General features: G+C 43.1%; 1 protein-coding gene across 2 annotated transcripts in view; it reads right to left on the reverse strand.

Moving 5' to 3' along the window:
- Positions 1-27500, reverse strand: part of LOC147025145 (dual specificity protein phosphatase 8-like) — a 50526-nt gene that overhangs the window by 20956 nt on the left and 2070 nt on the right. Inside the window, exon 2 of one of the 2 annotated variants that reach the window (XM_085885821.1) lies at positions 495-583. The exons of the other annotated variant lie outside the window; for it this stretch is intronic. Coding sequence (XP_085741947.1) covers positions 495-583 — 89 coding nt within the window. The remainder of the gene's footprint in view (positions 1-494; positions 584-27500) is intronic. 2 annotated transcript variants of the gene reach the window in all.

Genomic DNA, 27500 nt, shown 5'->3' on the forward strand with positions numbered 1-27500 from the left:
TTGGTGGGATGATTGGTTATTAGCCAGGAAGCATTCGATTAGATTTTGGGATCGTTCGGGTCAAAGGTCAAGGTCAAGGTCACGAAAAGGTCAAAATCGTCTTTTTACGTTAACAGTCAATTTTTATTCAATTTGCATGCAACTAACGCCAAAATGTTCAATATTCAACGCCTCATCTTGTGATATGCAATATGACACAATGACGCCCATACTCTTGTTACCGGTTAGGGGTCAAAGGTCAGGGGGGTCACGACCTTGAAAAATATGCGGTTTTTGTCATAACGCGGTTAATTCTTGTCCGCTTTACATGAACCCAGCACCAAAATGTTCAGAATTTAATGCCCAATCTTGTGACACAATGACGTCATAACACATGTCACCGGTTGGGGTAAAATATCGGGGGGGGGGTCACGCCCTGGAAAAATATACAGTTTTCGGCATAACTCAATCAATTCTTATTCAATTTGCATGAAACCAGCATCAAACGAGATTACCTTCTCTTGTTGAAACGTTGTATTCACTGAGCTTGCGAGTGAAGACTCGCCAAAACGACGCGAGTTGATTGTTGTTTAGTCCGTAGCCCCTGAAAGTCGGGGGGGGTCATGACATTATAGATATGTGGTTTGTGTCATAAGACCATTCATATGAAACCAGTTCCCCACACTCATACCCAAGAACAAAAAAAGTAGTGGCGGCGAAGGTATGCGCTCTATGAGTGCCCGTTCTAGTTACAGAATTCTTTGGTGGATTCAGGAATTTGTGTGTCTGTATTTGTATATACAGTAGACTAGGCGCAAGTCGTCACCATCGGGACCGAGAAAAAAAGTGACGACTAAGACATGTGACGACTTCCGCGTATGCGAACATTCATGATGACTGTGGGGTGAAGGACGAAGTCGCGCGTGGCCTGGACACGTACGTGTGAGAGGGCGCAACAATCTCTAAGCCGGCTATTGTACCAAAAGGGAAACACAATCCTCGGGGCATAGGTGGGGGTTCATTGGTGAGTTGGAAAGTGATCAAGCAAAGATGGAATTCATTAATCACTTTATCAAAAGTAAAGATAACGAACAACTGCAAGACAACTCGTATACCATCGGTGATGGTATATGACCATTGACAAATGTGGAATGAATGGCTGTTAGAATTCGTTCATTGGAATGAATGCAGAATGAGTTTTCATATGGAATGAAAACTCGTATACCATCGACAAATTACATGACACACAGTCATCATGATGACTACCACTCAATACCTACGTGTAAGTGAGTGTGGTGATGTACAAAACAAGCAAATATAAAACCATGATGGGACTTCAACACGAAGCTCAATCGATCCTTTACTCCTTCGCCAGAGACTGAATTGCGCAGCCTGTCTACCTCTTCAGATGCAAGTGGGATGGTGCACTGACTGAGCTGAACGCAGCGCACTTAGAAATAGCCCGCGCATCACGATTCCATGAAATCGGGCTTCTCACGAGGTAGAAGTTCCGTGTGACGAGTTAGGCGTGGTAATTTACTTGAGGTTCCATTACGCAGGAACAGTCAACATCTGACGACTTAGACGAAGTGACGACTTACAGAGGGATGACCCTTAATTCAAAGGGATTTAACATTAGATAAATTCGGGACTTTTTGACGCTGCCGACTTACGCCTAGTCTACTATATATATATGTATATATATATATATATATATATATATATATATATATATATATATATATATATATATATATATATATAAATTCCAGCAGTGTGTGTGTGTGTGTGTGTGTGTGTGTGTGTGTGTGTGTGTGTGTGTGTGTGTGTGTGTGTGTGTGTGTGTGTGTGTGTGTGTGCGTGTCCGCTGTTTCTCGACAACCACTGGTCCGGTCTAATTGAAACTTGCCATGTATATTGCTGGGACCTGAGGATGTGCGTTTTCAAGCTTTGATATTAATCGGACAAGTGGTTCCCAAGTTATGGCCATTTATTTACCAGACCAATGACAAGACACTTGTTAAGTGGGCGTGGCCGATGGGGAAGGGAACCTCAGCCGCGTTCCCCATTACGGGTTACAACTTACGGACTTCCGGAGAGTGATGACTTCGTGTATTCTAATAATTTCTCGATTTCTTATGCGCATTTATAGATAAACACAATGGTCCAAGTTATGATCGTCTTCATATTAGACGGTGCATAAATTTCGGTAACATCAGAGTGCTGGTATGCTCCGAACCAGGAAGTAAATTTTTTTTCTCTTCTCTTTTCTTTTTCCTTGCCACGACATTGCGAAAAGGTAAAATACGTTGGCGCTAATTGAATATTTGGGTATTAAAACTAAATTGCAAATAATCGTAATTGTGAATAATGTGCCAACTTCCGGGCCACGCACGTACGGGCACGTGAGAGCGAAGAAACGGCCTGAGTGGTTGTTGTTTGTTGCTCGCGGTTTGAAATTTTTTTTTTTTTTTTTTTTTTTTTTTTTTTTACAGGCACGTACTGGTATATAATTCCAGCAATCTCTGTGTGGCTGTGTCTGTGTCCGCTGATTCTCGACAACCACTGGTCCGATTGAATTGAAACTTGCCAGGTATATTGCTGGGGCCCTGTAGATGCGCCTTTTCAAGGTTTGATATTAATCAGACAAGTGCTTCCTAAGTTATGACCATTTATTTACCAGCAAAGATGTCATCCACACACCGATATAATAGATTGTCCATGTCATCCATGTACCGATAAATCCATGCTGAAATTTAGACCATCAAGACAATTCTTATTGACAATGGGTGTCCTGAACAGATCACACACACACACTACAATCGGATCTAGTAAATGTCATATAAATATATATATATATATATATATATATATATATATATATATATATATATATATATATATATATATATATATATATATATATATATATATATATATATATATATCGTATAACACCAAGGGGTTGTCTCAGCCTGTCATCCTTCCGAGGTCGTTGAAGTGAGTTCCAGTATACTGGGCCCGGTGTATTCCCCGGTTAAAATAGGTGTACCATATCCCTGTGTCGTAAGAGGTGACCAGGGTTGCGTCAGGAAGGGAATCCGGCATAAAACCTGTGCCAAATCAGAATGTGGATCATAACGGATGATCCGCTGTGGCGACCCCTACCGGGAGAAGCCAAAAGAACAATATATATATATATATATATATATATATATATATATATATATATATATATATATATATATATATATATATATATATATATATATATATATATATATATATATATATCGCAAGTTGCACGATTGTGTCTGAACGGAGTAAACGTCATAACCACAGCATGCATCATGCTGAATGATCTCATTTAAGAGCTCTTGGGTCCAGCCAATGAATGTGGAGGTCAACAAATATCGATATTCACGAAATTGAGTTGTGTGCATTTTTGTGGCTGCGTTGCACACACGAGCAGTGTATAGGCTCAGTGTTACTGGTTTGCACACGTACCAGAAGTAAAAGATATGCAGTGCCTATAGAAAAAGTCTACACCCCTTTCAAAATTTTCACCTTTTGCCTTCTAGCCTGGAATTAAATTGAATTCCATCAGACGACTTTTTCAACATCAAAACCCACAACTTCCAAATGAAAAACAAATTCAGAAAATTTCAGAAAATGAATTAAAAATATAAACTAGAATGTCTTGGTGGAAGAAGTGTCCACACCCTTATAATATCAATTGTAAATTAGCTCAGGTGGAACTAATCACCTTCAAAAATCACACCCCAAGTTAATTGGCCTCCACTTGTGTTAAATTGTAGCGATTCTGATTATTTCAGAATAAAATATTCTGTTGCTGTAGGTTTCCTCTACAGAGTAGTGCATTTCACAGCAAAGACTCAACCATGAGTACCAAGGAGCTTTCAAAAGAACTCTGGGATAAAGTTGTGGAAAGGTACAGATCAGGGGATGGGAATAAAAAGATTTAAAAGAATTTAAAAGATTCCTTGGAGCACAGTCAAGACAATCATTAAGAAGTGGAAGGTGTATGGTACTACCAAGTCCCTGCATTGATCAGGCCAGCCCTCCAAACTGGACGACCAAGCAAGGAGGAGACCGATTAGAGGAGAGGTCACCAAGGGGCCAGTGGCAACTTTGAAAGAGCTCCATGCCATTATGGAAAAGACTGGTCATTGTGTACACATGACAATATTCTAAGCACTTCACAAGACTGGCCTGCAAGGTAGGATGGAAAGACGGAAGCCATTACTAAAAAAGGCCATCTTGAGTCCCGTTTAAGGAATGCAAAAAAAAACACTCCAGAGATTCTGAAGATATGTGGCAAAAGTTTTTGTGGTTTGACAAAACCAAGATGGAATTTTTTGGCCGAGGATGGAACCCAACACAGCACATCACCCAAAGAACACCATCCCTACTGTGGAGCATGGTGGTGGCAGCATCATGTTATGGGGATGCTTCTCATCAGCAGGGACTGGGGCACTTGTCACGATAGAAGGGAAAATGTATGGAGCAAATTACAGAAAAATCCGAGAGGAAAACCTGCTGCTCTCTGCAAGAAAGCTGAAATTGGGACGCAAGTTCACCTTTCAGCATGGCAACATCCCGAAGCACACAGCCAAAGATACACTGGAGTGGCTAAGAAACAAAAAAGATAAACGTCCTTGAGTGGCCCAGTTAGAGACCCGACCTAAACCAATCAAAAATCTGTGGCATGACTTGAAGATTTCTGTCCATCAACATTCCCCATGCAACTTAACTGAGCTTGAACAGTTTTGTTCAGAAGAATGAGCAAATATTGCACAATCAAGGTGTTAAAAGTTGGTGGAGACCTATGCAAACAGACTCACAGCTGTAATTGCTGTCAAAAGTGCTTACACCAAGTATTATTAACTCGGGGGGGGGGGTAGAATTATCCAACCAAGATATTCTAGTTTTAAATTTTTAATTAATTTTCTGAAATTTGTAGAATTTGTTTTTCCACTTGGACGTTTTTGTTTACGATGTGTAAATAAAGGTGGAAAAAAAGTCTGATTGAATGCAATTTAATTCCAGGATATAAGGTAACAAAAGGTGAAAATTTTGAAAGGGGGTGGGTACTTTCTATGGGCACTGTGAATTTATAATCCAATATATAAAGCTCTTTCTAACCATTGATTCACTGACTGACTCACTAACTGATATTAAAGATCGGTACCATCTGGGTGACAGAGAAAGCTGAAATTTTGCATGCCGACAAACTTTGAAGCTGGTACACCAGGGTGGGGGGGGGGGAGATAAATAAATCACAGAATCAGACAACATCAATAAATTAAAATATAAATAAATGAAAAAAAATAAATGCAGGTGAGCGACCCAAGACAATGTGAAAGCACAGTAATTTTGTGTGTTGGTGTTGGCGTAGCTGCTACGGCGGTTGTTTGGGACCTTAGGGTTCTGAGATTGAGCCATGTTGGACACTAAATTCACACCAGGTGGGGTTGACTCAACCTGTTATCCTTCTGAGGTCAGCAAAATGAGTACTAGTGTCCTGGTAAAGGGGCACAGCATCATTGGTACAGCCACACCCCAACAAAATGAAAGCTACCCGCTGCCATTTCATTTCAAGCTGCCAATACGCAAAAAGATGATGATTATGCTGACAAAGAACATGCCCAACAACCTCCCTAAATATTCCAAACAGCAATTGGAATGAATTCCCTTACAAAAGCAATGGTATAACTGGGTTATCTGCTCGTATCAAAACCAAACCAGGTTTGCTTGACCGATTCAAGCTCCACTCCTATCAGCCTGAAGGAACGAAGCCCTTGCCCCTCAGCATGAGGGCACGGAAAGCTCCGCTCCTCGCAAGAGGGCACGGGACACGCGAACATGATGGTAAACCCACATGTGCAGTCATAGCTCCGGCATCTCCTCAGCAAGACGTGTACATCGATGAAGTACATAGTACAATGCGAGCACGACTATTATGTACGTCTATGAAGTACATTATTTATTCAAGCTAGACACACCCGCTCCCTACGGAAGCGGCAAGGGTGGCAACTTTATTTTGTGTTGTACAACTTCCAGGAATCAATTTATTTGTTAGCAATAACATCCGGTTTTCAAAATAATCTGTCCAGGAGTTTTGGAGTACATGAGCAGCTAAATGATAATTCACCCACCTCTTATGATAATTACCCACTTTAACGTAACAAACTTATGTTGGAGGTGGCCAGCCCAACTTAGTAGAGCTTTCCCATGCACACCGAGAGTACAACCAGCACCTATCAACTCATTTGATCCAGTATGTTTGGGGTGCATAAAATACAGCGCACGTATGTAAAAATATCCAACCACTTTTTGTTTCTGCAAGGTTTTCTTACAATCGTATCATTATAATACTGTTTTAACTGCTGGGACTTGCAATGCACTCTCCCACCGGGAACGGGGCTTGACAAGATACAGAGTTGAGGCTCATGGAGGAACTAGGACATTGAATGAATGAGGAGTTAACATAGCAAACTGAACCGCAGAGGAGAGGGGGAAACAACAACAGGGTCGAGGGACAGAGACAGAGACAGAGACACTTAGAAGATGAGGGATGTGAGGAAGGAGGAGGAAGACTTGGGGAGAACATGGGGTGGAAAAGCTGAAAACAGAAGCAAACGATCAGAGGAAAAACAGGAAGGTTAGAAACAGCTGAGCTTGGGGAGAGTTAACTGGGGTAGAAGAGATCATGGTTTGGGATGGGGGATGATCTGAGATGGTGGAGAACAGCAGGTTGAATGAAATTGAATAGTACTGTATGTGGAAGTTGATTCCACAGGTGGAAAAAAAAAAAACAAATGAGTGGAGGTGAACATTGTTTTTGAATGTTGGGAATTTCACGAGAAGGGGGTTGTTGGCAGACCTTGTGCAGCCTGCAGAAACCTGTGGGAGGGAGGGGAAGTGGGGACAAAGCACAGAAAGAGCAGAAGGTGCATGACCAGAAAGGAGGTGATCAGTAGAAGACAGAGACCACCAACCTGTCCGCAATGGCGAAGTGATAGGCCCACAGACTCTTCATCGTGAGAGATTAGAATGATTGTGAAGGCCTTGGTTTCTACAGCAGCAAGCTGAGCAAGGTTTGCAGCAGGAGTGCCAGCCAAAAGGGGAGGCAATACTCCATCATGCTATGGATGAAGGTCTTGTAGGTTCAGGTGTGCCAAGGAAGGACTTTGCACAATGCACGATGCCCAGTCAGCAACTATCTTTGGAGGCCAATTGGAGGTGTGGTTTGACCAAGAATGATGAGAGACACAGAGACAGAGACAGAGACAGAGACAGATTTCTCAGGAATTTTATTTATACATAGTCGAGGCTGGGGGAAGAGCTAGTACTAGTACACTGAGCAAATTAGGATGCAACAGGCCAAAATGAGCAGCAGAGAGAGAGGGAAAATACCAACAGCAGAGAGAGCCAAAGGCCAAGACAGAGGAAGATGGACAAACAAATGGTCTGGGGAGGAATTGGGGGGGGGGGCAGGAGAGAATACATGGGATGGATAATATGGATACAGAAAAAAAAAAACTCAGGAGAGAAAACTGGAAATTAGGAAGAAAGGATCAGGGTGGTGTGGAATTTACCAAGGGTAGAATACATCATGGTTCTGGATTAGGGACAATCTGAGATTATGTGAACAGCTGTCTTGAAGACCTTGAGGAAGAATGAGATTGAAGAGGACGTGGAAGTTTGTTCCACAGGTGGGGGGGGAGGGGGAGAGAGGAACGAATGAATGGAGGTGAGCAGTGATTCTGTATTTAGGTAGTTTCACCTGAAGGGGGTTGATAGTGGACCATGTATGCCCTGCAGAAACCTGGGGGTGGGGGAGGAAGAAGACAAAGCATGGAAAGAGCAGAGGGTGCAAGACCAGAAAAGAGGTGGTCGACGACAGACACCACCGACCTGTATGGAATGGCGAAGTGATCGGCCAATCGACTCAGCTTCATCACAGGAGATTCCAATAATCATAAAGGCCGTGGTTTCCACGGCATCAAGCTCAGTAACATGTGAGGCAGGGAGCCTGCCCAGAGGGGACAGCGGTCCTCTATCAAGCTGCGGATGAAGGCCTTGTAGGTGGATAGGAGTTCAGGTGTACCAAGGAAGGACTTTGTACGATGGAGGATTCCCAGTCGGTGGCTGGCTTTGGAGGCCAACTTTAAAATGTGGGTTGCCCAAGAAAGATCATGGCTGATCATGAGACCCAGGAGTTTGAATGACTGAATTTCCTTCAGGGGAATGTGAAGAAGGTGGAAAGGAGGGTTTGCCAGACGGTCCATTCAGACAGCGATAGCGAGGGTGTGGGATTTGTGAGGACTGAAAGCCATTCCAAGTGTTTAACAGATTCCAATATAATTAGAGAACTTGAATCCCCCCCCTGATTTTCTTTATTCATGGCGAAAACTTCCGGGGCACACCCCAAGTACAACCGTCATATTTTGACTCCTTCCATCCAGCAGTTTAGGGATCCAAACAAATCAAACACAAACACACTGCAGTTGAATTACATATGGTACCAGCAAATACCACCCATCGCTTCACTGACGGCAATGCTAAAGAGATCGGGGTGAGAGAAGGGGAGAGAGAGAGGGGGGAGAGAGAGAGGGGGGAGAAAGAGAGAGGGGGAGAAAAAGAGAGGGGGGAGAGAGAGAGGGGGGAGAGAGAGAGGGGGGAGAGAGAGAGGGGGGAGAGAGCGAGGGGAGAGAGAGAGGGGGGAGAAGACAGATGTGCAAGGAGCGTTAATTAGGATTCGTACCATCTCAGTTGTTCATCAAAATGATTCTGTATAGAATAACAGTGAAGATGGAAACAAAATAATATCTGAAATCCATTTTCTACTGGTTATACTGTAAACACGGCCCAGACGCGTTCAGAGATAAACACCGCTGGGACATAACCACCGTCTGCATATGTCCAGAGACTGAGACACACAGAAAGAGAGAGAGATGGTGGTTGGGGAGTTAGCAGAGTTTATGAACCACACACACACACACACACACACACACACACACACACACACACACACACACACACACACACACACACACACACACACACACACACACACACACACGTTGGGGTCAGTGTGATTACCAACTACAGTACTTACTGTATACAACCCAGAAACATTGAGTAGCTTTCACTGAACAACAACGTTGCATTTATCTCGACATTTCAGGGATATGTTCACAAACTTTTTTTTATATAAACGGCAGCGTGCGATGGTGGAAAAACAAATTTGGCTCGGTAATTTAGAAAACACGTTAATATGGAAGACGGCTCGGAAATCGGGTGTTATTTCACAACTTGCTCAGGGTGACGCAGCACGAATCATTCGCTCTGAATAATGTGGCGTGGCAAAAGCATCCGCAGAAAGTGAACGATTCACTCAGAATGACATAACGCGGGACCGGTATCAACAACGGGCGCTCAACAGGTGGCTTAAGCACTCATGCAAGCACTCCATTTCAATGGTTGATGAGGAACAGTTGGCTCAGCTGTCGCTACATACCATAAAAGACACTTTAAACTTTAAAGTCGGTCTCCACCACGCACGCAGCAGTTAATGAAATAATAATATATCTGCCATTTTGCCTGCTCGGTTGTGTACGTGCCACATGGTACATTGCTTCTGGGTCCATACAAACGTAAAAACCTTTTTTTTTAACGTCCGTTTTTTTTTTGTGGGGGGGTCACCAGATTTGCTTTGATTCCCTGTAGAGCACCTCGTGAAACCTGAAAATAGACAGATCTGGCAGACGTTATGGATAGACATTCCCTCAGGGGCACACGGCACGTCAGGTCTAGTAGTGAATGCATTGAATCATATAGCTCAATGAAGCTGGTTCATTTTGGCACGTTCCTCAATTTTTTGTTCACTCAATATAATTCTCCAAACAGTAGAAAAAGATGTTTAATGCTTTGGAAATTTCACATTTTCTTGTGTATGTATAAAGGAGGGACATAGCATTGCTTGCTTAAAGTAAATAGGGATATCGGCTAAGTTATAAGACTCGTTATTTATTTAAATGATCAGATTTCAAAACAGATTTCAACATTTATTTAGTCCGGACAATATCAGATCCTCAAACCCGAAATAATGTTTCAATGATATACTTTAATTAGTCCGTGAGAGTAGATCGTGGAAAATCATCTCATGTAATGCATGAAATCGCTTCAAGCTCTTAATTTGAAAAACTATAGTACTTACAAAAGCGATGTATGCAGTGATTTGTAGCTGTGATGAACAGGCATTCGATAATATGAGCGAGGAAAGTGAAAGAAAGAAAGAAAGAAAGAAAGAAAGAAAGAAAGGAAAAAAACTTAATCGTTAAGAAATCGTTGTGGCCTCTTCCAAGTGAAGGCTTGGTTGAGCAGGCCAAAAAAACATGGCGGCTTCAGACCCAAGCGAGGTTACCCAGGAAAAGCCTTAAGACCCCATGGAGCGAGGTGGCCGGAGATCACCTGATGAACGATATAATTAAAGCCGTTAATTATCTTCGAAAGGGGTGTATTAATTAACCCAAACACCCAATTTTCACTCTTGCACTTCCTTGGAGTTTTCTTAGTGTGTATGCAAAGTTTCAGGCTGCTTGGTTTTATAGTTTTGGAGTTTTGGAGTTATGGAGGACACACACACACACACACACACACACACACACACACACACACACACACACACACCAGCAGGGGTACCTGGCATTGCTAGGCAACATCAGGTCCCTCTTCCCACTCCACCCCTTCCCCTGCCTCCTCCTACCCCACCCCTTGAGGGAAGAATTCATCGATATGGTTGAAATAATGATGCTACAGATGTTTACCCTCATTGCCATGTCATGAATCTGGGGTGTGTTCAGTTACTAAGTTTCTTGAAGAGTGCTTGTCAAGTGGCTGAAGCACTCAAGCAAGCACTCCAATAGAAACCGTTGATGAGGAACGGCTGGCTTGGCAATCGCTAGCTAGCTGTTTGGTAACAACACACCACTGGACATCTCAACAGCATCCAGCACATGAGTATTGTTACGTTTGAGGGGGGGGTATGCATTCAAAGGGTAATTAGGATGTTTAATTAGGTATGCCATGCTGTTCGAGTTTACCAGGATCTCGATGTAATAAGTAGCAATTCAGTGGTGATAAGTTGTCTAGTAATTGTTCATTTCTTCAAGGGGGGAAATGATAATTGTCACGTAATTATATAGGGACACGGGATAGGGTAAGTGTGTCTGCGTAAACCCCTTTTGGTATTCTCTGGAGGCTGGCCGTGACGTCACAGGACAGTGCAGCGGATGGCTCCGCCCCGTGATCACGATTGGCAGAAGGCAACGGCGGTGGGCCAATAAACGGCTCGATTGGAAGTGACGAGGACAGGAGGATAAAAAGGTTCTGTTCGGGGTCGAAAAGGGAGAGGAAGAAGATCGGGACAAAACGATCGTGTTTTTTTGGTGTGGAGGCTGTTGCGCGGAGAGCGTCCTTGTTGTTGTGCTGATTCGATCGTGTTCTTCATCGTGTCTTGGAGCCTTGCTGAGCCTCGTGCCTCACCTTGGTTGGCTCTGCCGACTCGTAGTACGGGGTCGAATGGCGGGCGGACCTGCCTCCCTCTCCTGCTCGCAACTTGGCGCCAGAACTGGTTCCCTGGCGGCTGTGAGCGGACTTGGGCCAAGACCAGGAGGTCGACAGCACCACGGTTTCTCCTGCCCCCCTGACGAGAGCAAGGCCAGCTCGTCCGACACCGATCCAGGGACAGTTGCGTCCACACCACGGTCCAGCCTGACCACCAGAAATAGCTACGTTTTGTGTGTGTGTGCGTGTGTGCGTGTGTGCGTGTGTGCGTGTGTGCGTGTGTGCGTGTGTGTGTGCGTGTGTGCTTGGCGCCTTAGAGGGTTTGAGATCTGTATATTCATTGGAATTGTCTGTTTTTCCCCACGCCCGATCCCACACCATCCCGTCAAATCGCCCCGGATCCCTCTTCTTGCCGAGTCTTGTTATTTCTGGTCAATAATAAAAACGAATAAACATCATCAACTCAGTGAAAAGTGACTCGTGCCACCTTCACCGTGCCACCTTCCGTTTGCGGTAGAGCGATTAGAACCGACATGTTTGGGTTATATATAAATAAACCGCCTGCATCGTTTCGGCTCATTCTACGTTGGCGGGACTGTTCAAGTCCCGTGGACGTCACAGTATTTTTGTTGCAATTAAAACATACCTTGTTCAGACCCACACATCCACAAACTCAGATATATATATATATATATATATATATATATATATATATATATATATATATATATATATATATATATATTAGATGGCAAAGGGACATCTTGCACGAAATGCCATGTTTGCATATTTCCTCCTCTTGTTAATCTATTCTTCTTCTTCTCCATCTCATAGTAATCAGAAAATAAACTTTCTATCCTCTGTCCTCTGTCCTCTATCATATCATTTTTCTGAGTTTTAGGATGTTATTTAAGAAAAAAAAAAAAAATAATAAAAAAAACAAGGCTCCAATTATATATTAGTGCTTTCCTGCTATTGCAGACATCGCTGCATGATTGATGACGCCATGCGTAGGGACGTCTTTTTTCATACTTCGCACGGAAGCAAACACGGGATATTCATTGCAAGTTCTGGAAAGCAATACATCAGTCTCACAGACAGAAGGTAAGTGTGTTTGACATCTTACAATGTTTTTTTTTTGTTGTTTTTTTTTTTTTACATGAAATAGTTATGAATCTAGAACCCATCGCACACAACAGCCAGAGTCCTTATAGATCAGTTATATCGGTAAGTATGTGTTTCTAGGTAGGGTCCCATCCTATGTTTAATGGGTGATTAATTGTACGTGCGCTGCGAAGTTGTTGTATAGTCAGGTCTTTAAATCTTTAGATCCGACAAACCAACCACCCTGCCACTGAACTAGCGCGTTCCCATTCACGGCTCCTCCACTGAACTAGCGCTTTACAGCGCGTTCCCATTCACAACTCCTCGACTGAACTAGCACTTTACCAGGCTCCCCTTGCTGTCCAATCAGGAGCGAACAGCGCGTCAACACACCTGATCCCTGTCCAACCAAGCGTGCACAGAGCGTCCGACACCGAGGCTCCGTCCCGCTCAGGGATAAAAAGACCAGGCTCCCTTTGGAGTGTGTTCAGGTTCGTGTTGGCATCGGAGCCTGGTTGTGTGTCGGGGCCTGAGGAGAATCACTTGCTTCGCCTGCCTCGCTTGTTTTTTGCCGATCGTGCTGGCGTCTGCAGCTCCACTCCTGGTGCCTTCGTCCTTGATGCCACGTGAAAGCTGTGGGTTTGAGTCCTGCCACTGAGCCAAATCGTCGAAGACCGCACGAAGCGGACAGGTCCAAGCACAGGCTCTGGTCTCCAGCTCACCTTTCCTCGAGCTGGAAGCCTTCAATAAAGACCCAACGGGGTCCATTTCTTTGGGTGTGTGTCTGTGTGTGGGCCCGTCTCTTAAGTAGAACTGTTAAGTGCTTTTGCTCACTGTATATTGCCTGCCTGATATTCGGATAACTCTGCCTTACGTGATTCACACCCCGCTTATTATTGTTATAAATTTCCCTATTGTTGAATGTCCCAGCTCGTTCCCTGTCATTTCTTTTATTGGCTTAGCACGGTGCGTGTTGAGGAATCGTGAGGCAATAAATTGTTCATTTGGACTCACAGGCCTTGGAGACCATCCGCTCGGGTTACACACAGTTCGAGCACGGTAACGGCTTGAGGTGTCGAGGGTGTGATTCCCCAGTAGCTTTGCCGCATGGGTAATAAGGTATATTTAAGTTTGGCAATTAACCCTCCCCCATGCGGTCGAATTATTGGCGATTCATGGTCCTGTAAGGGACCCATGCCTTTCGGACATATCTGAGGGTCACGACTTAAATTCCGGTGGAGCCGACTCTACTGCTCCCTCTAGCGATCGTGCTCGCCACCAATACCCGGCCTCAGAACTACTTCACCATTTTCTTATAAACATCTATAGCATCATGCATAATATGAGAATTAACGTACCATTGGGTGGTGTACATGAGACAGCTGCCACGATCACTGCGGACAAAACATGCATTACCTCGTTTGAGCTGAAATCAAAATGTTTTCACACTCCCCCCCCCCCCCCCCAAACAATTTGGTTTTTCACAATAACTCAAAAGGTTATGAATGGATTCAAACAAAACTTGGAGGACACGTTGGGAGTGCCACTTGGAAGAATTGATTCAATTTTGGTGAAGATCTGAATATGGATCCGGATATGAGATTTATTTAATTTTCAAGTGATTCTTCACCATTGAGAGATGGGGCTAAAAACGATATCTCAAAAAGTTGTGGACGGATTCAGATGAACCTTTGTGGACATGCTGGGTGTGAGACAAGGACAAATTAGTCCAATTTTGGTGAAGATCTGAATCCTGATCCAGATCAAAGAATTTTTTAAGCCATTCTTCACCAGAGAGAAATGGGGCCAAAAATTATGTCGAGCATGATATCTCAAAACATTGTGGACGAGTTTGTCCGGTGACGGGAACAAGCTGATTCGATTTTGGTTATGGTCCTGATTCAGATCCAAACCATCAGTGGGATACAACATGTAAACTGTTCCACCTGGTCTTGTATGCGCTCTACCGAGTGCAATTTCTTTTCGTGAAGTGTCGCACTCCGAGTGATTTTTCATTTAATATTTCAGTCTGTGCACAATGTACCGGAGAGCAATATGCAGATGCAATCTTCTATTTCTCTCCACAAGGATCAGCAATCAAACCATCCAATCCACTTCTCCGGACAGCTACTGGAAGAGTTGCAGTTCGTGACGCTCCTTCACCTCACTATCTACCAGAACCTTTCATGGGAGGATTGCATCATAAAGCCAACATCAAAGGCCAGTCAATGTCTGGATTAGCCTACATGTAGCTAAGGTATTCCCGAGTCACACAGACCTAATCACAGTGTACATGGCTTTCATGCGGAGCTCCATGGAATATGGCTCCCCCCACTCTGGGCCTGATGCTCCTACTTCCCACCTTACTCGTCTTGAGGTGATCAAAAACAAGGCCTTCCACACCATAGGAATCTCAAGTCAAGGATCAGATTCGCAAGGATGGTCACTCTCTCACCGCCAAATTGGTGGGCACTCTATTTTATCCAAAGTATTAATCTGGACTTACTCACACTGTCCTCCCCAAGGCTCCCTGCCTCACACGTTGAAGAAATCCTAACCTGCTCACCCTCTCAAAGTCCACACCGATTGCTCACCCGATTTTATTTGGCCACTTATTGTCCCAATTATGGAAATCTCCCCATGTCTGCTTCCTTGACAAGGTAACCTCATCCTTCAGTTTTTCCAATTTGCTACCTGTCACTACCGCATGTCCTCATCCACACATTCATGATCCCTTCCACACACATCTGATTCTTTCCCATTCTGTTCCTCTATGAGACATTGTTGATCATTTTTTATTTTTTCCTGTCATTGCTCCATGTATACGTCTACCCCTCCCCCCCCCTTTCCAGCCCCATACCATCTTCCCCCACCTTTTGGCAGTTTGTAAACCTGAGACCCTGTCGTTTAGCCTGATCCTGGACACTAAAAAAATAAAAATAAAAAGATCCTCTCGTCAAACTGCTTTTACATGATTGGTTGATTAATTGTGATGTAATCGATGATGTCTTCTGACATTGGCCCATATAATTACAATGTGAACGGCATCTGTTTTATTTCCACTATTTTTTTCCCCCGCCCAAACACCATTTGTGATGTTTGGTGATGGCAACCATGTGCTATTTATTGTACGCAACGGTCTGAAAAGGTTCACAATTTTCTCCGGCTGTTTTAAAGAAAGCACACCAAGCAAAGTGTGGAGTCAATCAAAACGAAACAATTGATAAATGCCTGGTTAAGCTCATGCCACCCCCCCCCCCAATCCAATCAACGGGCAATCAAAAACTTTCGAACACAACAAAGAATCGCCGCACTTCACTTTCCACAACTCATTTTACAGTCTCTTGCTTGAAACCACACGACAACGAAGTCAAACGTTTGTACATTGGTGTGTATGGCTGAAGATTATGAAAAATTAAACACACACACACGTACAATGCATGACATCAGTGGGACTTTGGTGATGTGATATCCACCTACTAAAGTCAGTTTCCATGGAGGGCAGATAACCCACTCGGAGCAGCTTGTGAACAGCAAAACAATCACCGAATCGTGAAAGGCCCCTAAAGTTTATCGTGCAAACCATTTGGTCGCTCATTTTCGAATCCTGAATTTGCTCAAATCGATTATGCCCAAATCACAAGACCATGTACTTCAAACCACTCACAAAGTTTTAAATATATTAAATTATTAGCATCATCAACTCAATGAGAATTTTTTTTTTTTTTTTAAAGCAGGGGCAAGTAAACTTACCACGTTTAGAAGTGGAGACTGCAATTGTCCAAAGCAGTGTTTTGGGCCCAGTCTTGTTCCTACTTTATACAAATGACCTCTCTGACGTTTTGGAAACCACTTCCTTTTCACAGACAACTTCTTTTTCTTCTTTTGTATGGCAGCTTGGCCACCAGGTAGCTATCATTTTGTTGGGGCACAGAGCTGTGCTGCTGATGCTATGCCCCCATACCTGTATACTGGTACTCATTTTGCCGACCTCAGAAGTCTGACAGGCTGAGTCAACCCCACCTGGTATTAATTCAGTGGTCAACGGGGCTCAAACTCAGGACTCTAAGATCCCAATCCAGCACCCTAACCACTAAGCAAACACCAGGCTTCACAGATGACTTCACATGGTGTCATACTACTGTATGACCCCCATCCCTCTGTTAGCCAGACAGCAGCTGCTTCTCTCACTGCTGATCTGGAAAAGATTAGACGTTGGTCTGATAAATGCAACATGTTCTTCAACGCAGGAAAAAACACAGTATCACCTTATCGCTCCAGATGGATCGTCAAACAAAGCCACCTATCTAATTAATTGGTCATACACTGGAAGAGGATCAGTTTCTTGAACTTCTCAGCCTCACCATCAACCAGCACCTCCTTGGATCTGACCACATAGCAAACCTGGCCTCCAAAGCCAGCCGCAGACTGGGCAACCTCCATCGATCCAAGCCTTCCCTTGAAAAAAAAATAAAAAAATCAGAGCTCACAGACTAAGTCGACAAATCCTTTGTCTGCATCTCATTGGAGTACCGTTCCCCACTATGGGCAAGCTCCCCAGCATCATATGGCATCTAAAGCTCTCAAAATATTTCAATCTCCAGCAATTGGGCTCAAGCACGGTCTGTTGCCTTCACTCACAGGCAGGTTGGCGGTTTCAGTTTATTGGGTAGTCGATCTAGTCTACCCTTATTATCAGTATTTCCATCGATATGTTTGTCTGTCTGTCTGTATGTCTGTTCGGTCCAGTGCTCCGTTAATACAATGGCGATTTCGATGAAACTTGGTTGGTAGGTTCATACCATGACCTAGTTGTGTGCAAACGAGAACCGTTGCTATGGACACCACCGCTGCCTTGCAACGGGACTTTGAAATCTTTGAAAAAATCATAAAAAAAAAAAAAAACTTATTTTCTCGAAAATCAAAAATCGGGCCACGAGCGACTGTGAGAAGTACATTCAGCCATATTGTCAAAAATTTTCAGCCGGATCCTATGAAAACTGTCGGAGAAGATAGACTTTGAATGAACCCTGGTCGAAAAAAAAAAAAAAAAAAAAAAAAAAACGAAGTTCGTTATATCTCAGAGACCGAGTCAGATATACTTGAAACTGGTATGGTAGGTTCATGGTATGTCCTAGTTATGCATGAGAAAGAACCGTTGCTATGAACGCTTTTGTTGGCCAGTAACGGCTGAAAAACGACTAAATTTGACTTGATCGACTACCCATGTCCGCCTACCGGCTTGTTCTTTTTTTAATCGTTGTTCTTTCTCAATCTTTCGCTCATTCTCATTTTCTTCAACCCCCCCCCCCCCATCCACCACAACTACTCCAGGATTGCACATGTTGATTACAGTATCCCTCTCCTGCTTAGTCTTCCAAAATCCACGCTGACTGAACACCTCAACTTATTTATTTCTTGCTTCTCCCATCTAGGGAACCAACTTCCAGGTGCTGGTTTCAGTGTTTCCCCCCCCCCCCCACCCCTCTTTTCTCATTCCCTTGATGGATGTCCCACTGTTCCATCCACCTTGCTCCAAATGAAAATTTAAAAAAAGATAATGTGGAAGAGCAGAACAGGAAATGAGTACCTTGAGATGTGGAATAAAATAATGAAAATAATGTTGATGGTATCAACAGCAGAGAAGGCCAATAAATCGATGGTCTCGCACTCCTTAGAACTTTTGCTTTTTTTGCTTTCCTGCCAACATTATACTTCGTTAAAAAAAAAAAAGTCGACAATTTCTTCGTGTTTTCATTTGGATACAATGATTTTGTCGTGCATGTTCAACACATGTCCAGATGTTACATAATCATGGATGGTATTTTCATGTGCAAGTTATGAACAACTATTTATGTTCATTAGTTTACTAAAGGCAACAGGATAGCTGTGAGGTAGGCTACGTACACTCGCCTCATCGCCATCTAGCCTGGGTTGGAATCTCTACCGAGCTATGAACTGTCATGTGGTGTTCCACACGCAGGTCGAGAGATCAACGTGTGCGCCATCAATGGGACGGCCATTGCGCCGTTGCACATCAACGATTTCACAGTGTCTTAAGCAAAGAGTAGAAGAGCTACCGCAAGCACCCTAAACAAACTAATTGCTGTCCTGATCGACTGCTGGGAGGGCAATGGCAAACCACCCAGCACAACACGTGCGAAGAAACTGCTTCAGCAGCACGGAACTCTGTAAAGGGTACGACACATTGATGATGATTACAAGTTTGCTATAAACGAAGAAGTTAACAATGCGATTATGCGGATGACAATAAATAAAATTAAAATAAAAAAAATTTAAAAAGTTAAACTGCAGTTATGAACGTCAATTTCCGAGCGCAAGAAACTCAACAAAATTTCTCATTCATGGTGCATGCAACAGATTTTCAAGAAGCAATTCCATTTGGAGGATGGGGAGGATGGGGTGGAGGGGTAGAAAGGGGGAAGGGATTAAAAAATAATTAAAAAATATATATATTTGAACAAAAACCCCACAAATGCCGGCAAGGTTTGTTGGCCATATTATTTAAAGCGTTGGATACAGGCTTCTGGCATAAACACCCGTCTTTCTACACTTATTCCACCTTCCGTTTTCAGAATTTATAGCACATGAGAAACAAAAGGAATGAAGGATTACTCACTGTCAGAAGGAGCCAACTTTGGCATGACCCGAGGGTCACGGGCACTCAACTTGCTTGGGGAGCTTCCAGGAGGAGGATGTTGAAATTCCATCCGTCACCATTAGGTGTTCAGACTGACCAGTGCAGAGAAACCGAATTTTACGTTTCATCACAACACCAGTCGAGAGCTCACCACACGGTGGATTGAACTACAAAGTTAAATACCCCACCATGGCCTACAAAATAAAATAAATCCGCAAATTCAAGGAAAACATTTTGCTGGCAGTCTAATTAAGCACTCGTCAGTTGTGAGGATGTTGGAAAAAGTGTTGCGAAGTCGTATAATGACATCATTATGACGTAGTGCCTAAAGTTGGATCAAAGTGGAAATGGTGCTCAATGTTATATCTGTCCACAGAGAGACAATTAAAGAAGCAGTAGATCAATTTTTTTATAATTATAAATAATACTACTACCACTACGTTAATGATCATTTTGTCGTATCTTTGATTGATCGGCCGATACCTCCTCCCCCCACCCTTGCATTTCGACTTGTCAAAAGCATCCTCCTCCATCAACTGCACGTCTCGACTGATTGCATCCTTCCAGGTGGTTTTCAGTCTACCGCTTGATCTTTTTCCATTCAACTACTAAACTAATGACTGACAGTCGTCATCTCTCCTCACCACGTGCTCAAGCCACCTTAGTCTTCTCTTTCTCAACTCTTACGAGCAGTACTATTAGTTTTGAATCTCTTCTTTATGTCCACACTACTCTGCTTATCCTTTAGTGTTACTGCACACACATCAATTTCATCACTCTTTTGTCTGTGTGTCTCTCTCACCCCCCCCCACCCCAACCACCACCTGCCTACTACTTCCTTACTACTAACCATCAGTTTTGTCCGATCCAGATTCATCCCCAATCCTGTGCACTCACCCTGATCGTTTCCTTCAAAATATGAAACATCTCCTTCGCTTCCAATTCTGTTTTGGCTGTCAAGACCAAGTAATCGACGTGCAATAGTTCCGAATGGAATCCTACCCTCTCCTCTTTCCTAAGCTCTTCTAGAACTAGTAGAAAAGGCAAGCGGCTCAATACTGATCTCTGATGTAAACCCCCTTTCACTTTGAATGGCGCTACACATTATCCACTCGTCGTTACTGAGGTTGTTTGCCTCTTATACATCGACAACTATCCTCACCAGATCCTGTTACCCCTCGTCTCCTCGGTGCCCATTGTACATCTACCGTTGGTACTCAATCATATGCCTTCTCAAGATCGACAAACGCACAATATAGGCTAACCAGTCTTTCTTTGCCAGGTACTTCTCTTGACTCTGCCACACTACGATGATTGCATACGTCATCGACATTCACTCAAAAAGCCAAATTGGTTCTCATATACATTGACAACTCCTCTCAAATATCTTCAATGCTTGCTCCAACAGCTTCACTCTTCCTCCTCACCCTCCTCCTCTTTCCAATGCAGCACATGGCTGCGGGTTGCATCATTGGCTGAGGGCACGGCCATACCGCTCATGCAGTACACTGGTCCTCATTTCACTGACCTCAGAAAGATGACAGGCTGAGTCAACTCCACCTGGTGTTAATTCAACAGCAAACAGGGGCTCAAACTTTGGACCCTTAGATCCCAAGCCAGCCACCCTCACCGCTAAGCCAACACCAGGCAGCTTCTTCACTAATCCATGATGAAAACATCAGGAAGTCTGGCAACATTAAAGAGACACCAAAAATCAGTGTCTGGCGTTCTCACATGGAGGAGTGCATCATTGGGCCTTCCTTTTTTGGAAGAAGCACCAGGAAGTGGTGAACATTATTTTGCAATGTTGTAGTATCTTTGTTCCCAAACTATGATGAAATGTTTCGTATAATCACCTTGTACCAGCGAGACAATCTGCCACTATGCTGTGAATGTGTGACGGTTCTTGAACGATGTCTTCGCAGACAAGTGGATCGGTAGATGTGGATCAATTGCTTGACCACCTCGTTCAGCTGACCTGTCCCACATTGGACCACATTTTATGGGGCTCCGTAAGACAGTCGTTTACTCATCAAAACCACATTCTTTCGATGAACTTACGGCTACGATCACAAATACAATTCATGAAATTACTCGGCAGCAACTGGAGAACGTTATCAAGGAGTTGGAAAATCAGATTGAACGATGTATTATGATCATGAAAGAGGGCAATTACGTTGAAGCCTAAAATTTTGCGTTGCATCGAATAAAAATTTTTTTTTTAATGAATTACACTTTCTTGCATCATTTACACGTGGTTTCTAAGATGTGTACATTGAAGTTATAAAAGCTCAAAGTTGCACAAGGACTTTTATGGACACCCTGTATATTATATGCAACAGACCATGCCAAGTCAAAACTAATTATTATGGGCACATTACCAACTCCAAAGAATCTTTTCCATATTAAGATTTTGTAGCAACAATCTAAAATTAGCAAGACCCTAAGAGGAGCTGTTCCTCAAAAACACCCATTTGCCAAGGTGTATTGACCAACATCGCATAAAGTACATTTTATTGGCGAAAAAAAAAAAAAAAAGAGGCGGCAATATGGAGGATTACGACCTGCCAATCTTACTTGAATGAGATGACAGGAGAGAGAGAGAGAGAGAGAGAGAGAGAGAGAGAGAGAGAGAGAGAGAGAGAGAGAGAGAGAGAGAGAGAGAGAGAGAGAGAGAGAGAGAGAGAGAGAGAGAGAGAGAGAGAGAGAGAGAGAGAGAGAGAGAGAGAGAGAGAGAGAGAGAGAGAGAGAGAGAGAGAGAGAGAGAGAGAGAGAGAGAGAGAGAGAGAGAGAGAGAGAGAGAGAGAGAGAGAGAGAGAGAGAGAGAGAGAGAGAGAGAGAGAGAGAGAGAGAGAGAGAGAGAGAGAGAGAGAGAGAGAGAGAGAGAGAGAGAGAGAGAGAGAGAGATCGAAACGCCATCCTCACTTTCTGCAATGCAAATGCGTCAGGACGAAGGCGTTCCAAATTTTCAACAAAACTGTTTACATGGGCGAAAGAGCCAAAATGAAAATCGGGTCTCTGGAGACGAAGAATGCAGCACGATGCCGTAAAGGGCTGTGTGGGTAAACACCAACAGCAGAAACATGCAAAAGCAGACTCGGTGCCGTAATGGTTAGAGCAGCCGCTCTGAATCTAGGTGGTCGGCAGTTCGTGCCCCGATGGTCATAACAAAGACTAAAAAATAAAAATAAAATAAAAGAGGTACGTGCCACTTCCTTGCTTGAAGCTCAGCATTAAAAAAAAAATGAATAAAGGATAAGAGCACGGACAAAAAATAGGTCGACAACCATTGCACAGGCTTGATGTGTCTAATGGCCTCCTCCTGTGCTGAAGTTCCTTGTAAGGAAACTCGTATCACAATGCAAGTTCAATGAAGAAACAGCAAAACTCTCTTATTCATCAAGCTCTCAGATTTAACCAAAACTTGGTAAAAGAAGAATCCACTTGACGGTTGCGTGGACCAAGCGTAAAAGACGGATTGATGGTTGAGATCGACATGCAAGAGCCAGGATCCATATTCTTTCACTGCAGCTTGCATACATGTCCATGAGGAATTTCAAAAAACAAACAAACAAAAAAATTATTAACAAATGCATTTTAACAAGTTATGGTTCTTGAGCAACAGCTGCAAACAAAAGGCCTTGAGAGCAAGGCTGCCAACATCACGTTGACCCCAACACTTCTAAAATGAGCAGGCAATGAAAGGAATGAGGATGTGGTCTTACATGATGTGGTAACGTCAAATTGGCACATCACGATGGAACTCTGCCGAAACAGTGCATCCCACATTCCTTCATGAAAGTTTGTTTCATGTTTGAGGCTGCTACAAAGTGCCCCCAACCATCACCCCCACCCCCCACCCCCCAAGCATACTACTCGAGGGGAATTATATTTCCATTGCATTAACCTCAATTCCACTTCAGTGTACGTGGGGGAGAAATGGGTCCCTTAAGGTGCCAGCACATGACCTTATCATTCCGTTAGGCGTGTAAAACAGCTTCGTAGAGGAATGCGATGGAACCACCCGATTGCATGGCACACGTCCCAGGACACGCAGAAGGCCTCAAAGTGCAGTTGTTTTGTTACAACACCTCCCAAACAATGAGGGTGAACTAAATCATCGGATGAACATGCACAAAAGCCTGTCTGGTTGCTAGGAAACAATTCAGACCTTTGCCAGGCCCCTACACCAAGGAAAAAAAAAGATACATCTGCCTTGTGAATCTACAATCTGCAAAAAACAATCACATCTTAAATACAATCAGAAGAAACAGGGTTGTGCATCGTGTCGCACCTTCCAAGTCCGACGCGAGATGAAAACGGATAATTATTTGTTTCTTTTTTGAAAATTGAACTACAAAGAGCAAGGCGTGAAAGGGAAAAGCTGATGGCACCAAAACCCCAATGTAAAGCAACAAAAAGTCAGAAGAGGAGTAACAGGAAGACTTTTTAACTGAACCATCAACTTCAAATAAAATAAATTAAAAAAATTAAAACAAAACTGAATTTGAACAAAAATAGAAGACAATTTAATACAAACCAGTGCAATAACGTCTCGACAAATACGAGGAATAAGGATCGGTGCATTAAGAGAAGAAGCTGTTTATGAAGGGTTTTGAGTCAGAAAGTAAAAGGAATAAAGACGAAATAAGAAGAATCTCATTTTTTTAAAAAAATAATAATAATAAATAAAAAAAATAAACCAATGTCACCCGCAGGGTGACCCGTATCTTGCTAAAAGGTGACCACGTGTGACTTCTTTAAGGTCACACTGAGGTGAACAGAGCTGCTATCCACCAGGAGCGACTCCTTGAGGAATATCTGCCTACGAGAGATTCCAATGAGAATCATTCAAAGAGTAACCATGAAAAATATGCGTTTGCCTCATAACGTCACCAAATGACGTCATAATGTCTCAAGCTTGATATATCTAGAACGCACTCATCGAGGTGTTCAATTTGAGGTACTACACGATATGGTTCCTAAAACTTGAAAATTTGACCTTGGGGTCAAATATGTTTGACCTTAGGCGCTAACCATGAAGGTCAAGGCCAATCGCCACCAAAAATTAATCAGCTGAGCGCCAGACGATGAACGGTATTCCCATGAAGTTTGAAGACAATCCGATCAAAATTACACAAAAAATAAGGGTTTCGTCGACTCCCCTGATTTGCGACAAAGTGACCTTTGACCTTTGACCTTGACCTTCAAATTTTTGTGCGCTGAAAGGGACCTCCATAGGCCTCTGATATGTGAAATTACAAAAATTTCCAATGATAACTGTGCTCTGCAGAATTTTTTATACGTGATTACAGACAAACAAACAAACAAAAAAAACATACAAGCTGACTAACATATCTTGCAAAAACTTCGTTTTAGCAAGATAAGAAAAATCACAAACTTTAGATGCAACAGGTGAGTGCAAGTTTTTTTTTTGTTTGTTTGTTTTTGTAATAATTTTTAAAAATGGACCACAAGTCCTGAAGCTCACCTGGATCAGGAGCAACAATCACTCAAATCCTCCCTCACACCACCTTCGACCCTGATTGTTTTTTTATACCGTCAACAAACTTTGGTACATCATGGGTGATGAAGGTTGTGGCGAAGTTTTATCGAAATTGTGCATGTAGTTTCAGAGAAGAGAGCAAGTACCTATTTGGAGGGGGGGGCAAAAACGGCCTGTGATACCCCCTTAATGAGGTCAAGTCACCTTCGTTAGGCATCAGATAGGAAGCTTGTAGCTGAGTTTCATCAAAATCATGTGTTTGGTTCAAGTGATAATGACTGAAGTGTTTACTGACTGACTCACTCACTCACCTGTGGACACTGCTCAATCGCATAAGCTCACCAGACTAAAGTCCAGGTGAGATAATAATAAGAAAACGAAGAACAAAAAGAAGAAGATAGCCTTCATCCCACTCCTTCTCCAGAGCTTCCAAAGCAAGTAGTGTTCTGCAATCTCAAGTCATCCCCGATCCATAACCCACGATCGTTTTCCACCCCCATGAACCTGACAGGTTACCATGTGCCCTTCCCGACCTTTTTCCCATTCATTAGTTCTCTTTGTTACGTCCCCGGCACCTTGCTCTGCCATTTCTCCATAGTGTGTTAAAATGCAAGAGGAAGGAAATTTTATTTTATTTTCAACAAACAAGGCTCGGCTGTGCTTTATGGTTGGGAAGGAGAAATGGTGGGGGTCTTTGGCAGAGTATTTTAGGGCAAGGCAGACTGTGCTGCCATGTTCCGAGCGACTTTGTGCCGAAACATTCTGGAGAAGAAGAGGAAGAAAGAAATAGAGGAAGAGGGTATTATTGACTCACAAACTTAAAAATTAACACAATAATGCAAGCTGAGCAAATAAAGTATAATGGTGTGGATGAACTGAACCGGAGCAAACACAGTACTGTAATACGAGTCAATGTAAATGATGGCGAGGAAAGAAAAACAAAACAAATGCATGAATAATTGGGGGTTTTTTTTTTTTGGAGGGGGTGTCATCCACCCATTCTCAGCTCCAAAATGAAAGAGCCTGGAAAACATGACGCGATGTGAAACTTCCCCCAATTTGCCGGCAGTTTCCTCTTGGAGCCCATTTCACATGAAGATTACGTTAAGGAAGTTCATGTTTCATAGTGAGGCACATTGTACTTTCAGAAGTTCCTCCAAAAATAGCAACCTGTAGCACTCCAATGGTGGCCACACTCCTGCCACAGCTTACTGTTCCCTTAGAGCCAACCACATAGACAGAATGATGTGAAATGTCCTTTTCAGAAGACACGGGCAGTCAAAGAACTATTAAGCTGAGAGTTCCCTCAAATGATGGAGGAAACATTGAATGGGTTTAAAACAATCGTTCTGTCTTGCATAACAAAGCCTGGAACCAAGGAGGACCGAGAACTCAAAAAAAAATAAAAAGAATTGGAACGGCACTTTAAGACCCGCAGCTCAACATAGAAGATCTTGAGAAAACACCGGAACACGGAATCGTGTCGACACCCAGATGGTAGAGAACAGGCAGCGCACAAGGTGCGATTCTCACCCATGCAACTTTGCTCGTCTGAACATTGATATCAGAAATACAAGGTCACTTGCAACAAAAAATTCCAACTGCAGTTTGGTGTGACGACACATCCCCGAGGCCCTCTTTCATTCCTCACTCGCCGAACTTGAAACGACAAGGGCCTACTACGAGTGCAGGTGGGCTCGCTTTGGAAACGAACAGAAAAAGCCGCTTCGTTCATTCGTTCCTTCCTTGTCCTGATCTCCACTCACCACCCACTCCGCAACCTCCCCCCCAAACCCTTTTCTATCAAAACGTAGATTTAGCACTCATTCCTCTCTGATTGACATGACGGGGGCCATCAAATAAAGCTTTGGGCCGAGCTGAGGCCTGTTGGTCAAAGCCAAGGCTTGTGGTGCCATAATAATGAGTGGAGCCAAAAGACCTCCAAAGAGGGAATGAAAGGTGGGAGCGGAGGGGTGGGGGTGGAGGATGAGAGGACATCTTTTGTCATGTTAAGTCGATTCCAAATGCAGCAGCTGCGTCCATTTTCATTATACTCTAGCATTTCACACTTTTCTCCTTATTATCCCCTCTATACCTATATTATATATATATATATATATATATATATATATATATATATATATATATATATATATATATATATCCCTCCTTTGAAATTTCACCAAGTACTGATCATTGAATACATTATGAGGGAAAACAGAAGACAACTTCTGATCTCCTGCAAGAACGCAAACTGAAGAATAAAAAAACAGAAGACAAAGACTCTGAGGTCAGTTGCACATCATATAAATGTGTGACTCATTCACAAGGACCTTGACTTACTCCTTTACCTGTGGAACCGTTTCAACGCGGAACACCTTTACGATTTCCTTGTATTAAAAAAATAAAAAATAAAAAAAAAACTTTTCCCCATTACCTTGAACGCTTTACCAATATTGCAGGTAAGCTTTTTACTCACCTTTGTGCATTCTCAACAAGTGCTCATCTGCACACGTGTTATACTCCATTATGACCCACCTCTGTTGCCCCGATGACATCATATCAATCATTGGATGATTTGCGTCAGAAGTGACGTCACAAGTCGTGAAGGCAAAACTGATTCATTTGTTCGTTCATTGAATTCATTCCTGTTTT

This window comes from Eptatretus burgeri, chromosome 6 (assembly GCF_056783735.1).
Source record: "Eptatretus burgeri isolate ZD-2024b chromosome 6, Ebu_testis_v1, whole genome shotgun sequence".
NCBI lineage: Eukaryota > Metazoa > Chordata > Myxini > Myxiniformes > Myxinidae > Eptatretus > Eptatretus burgeri.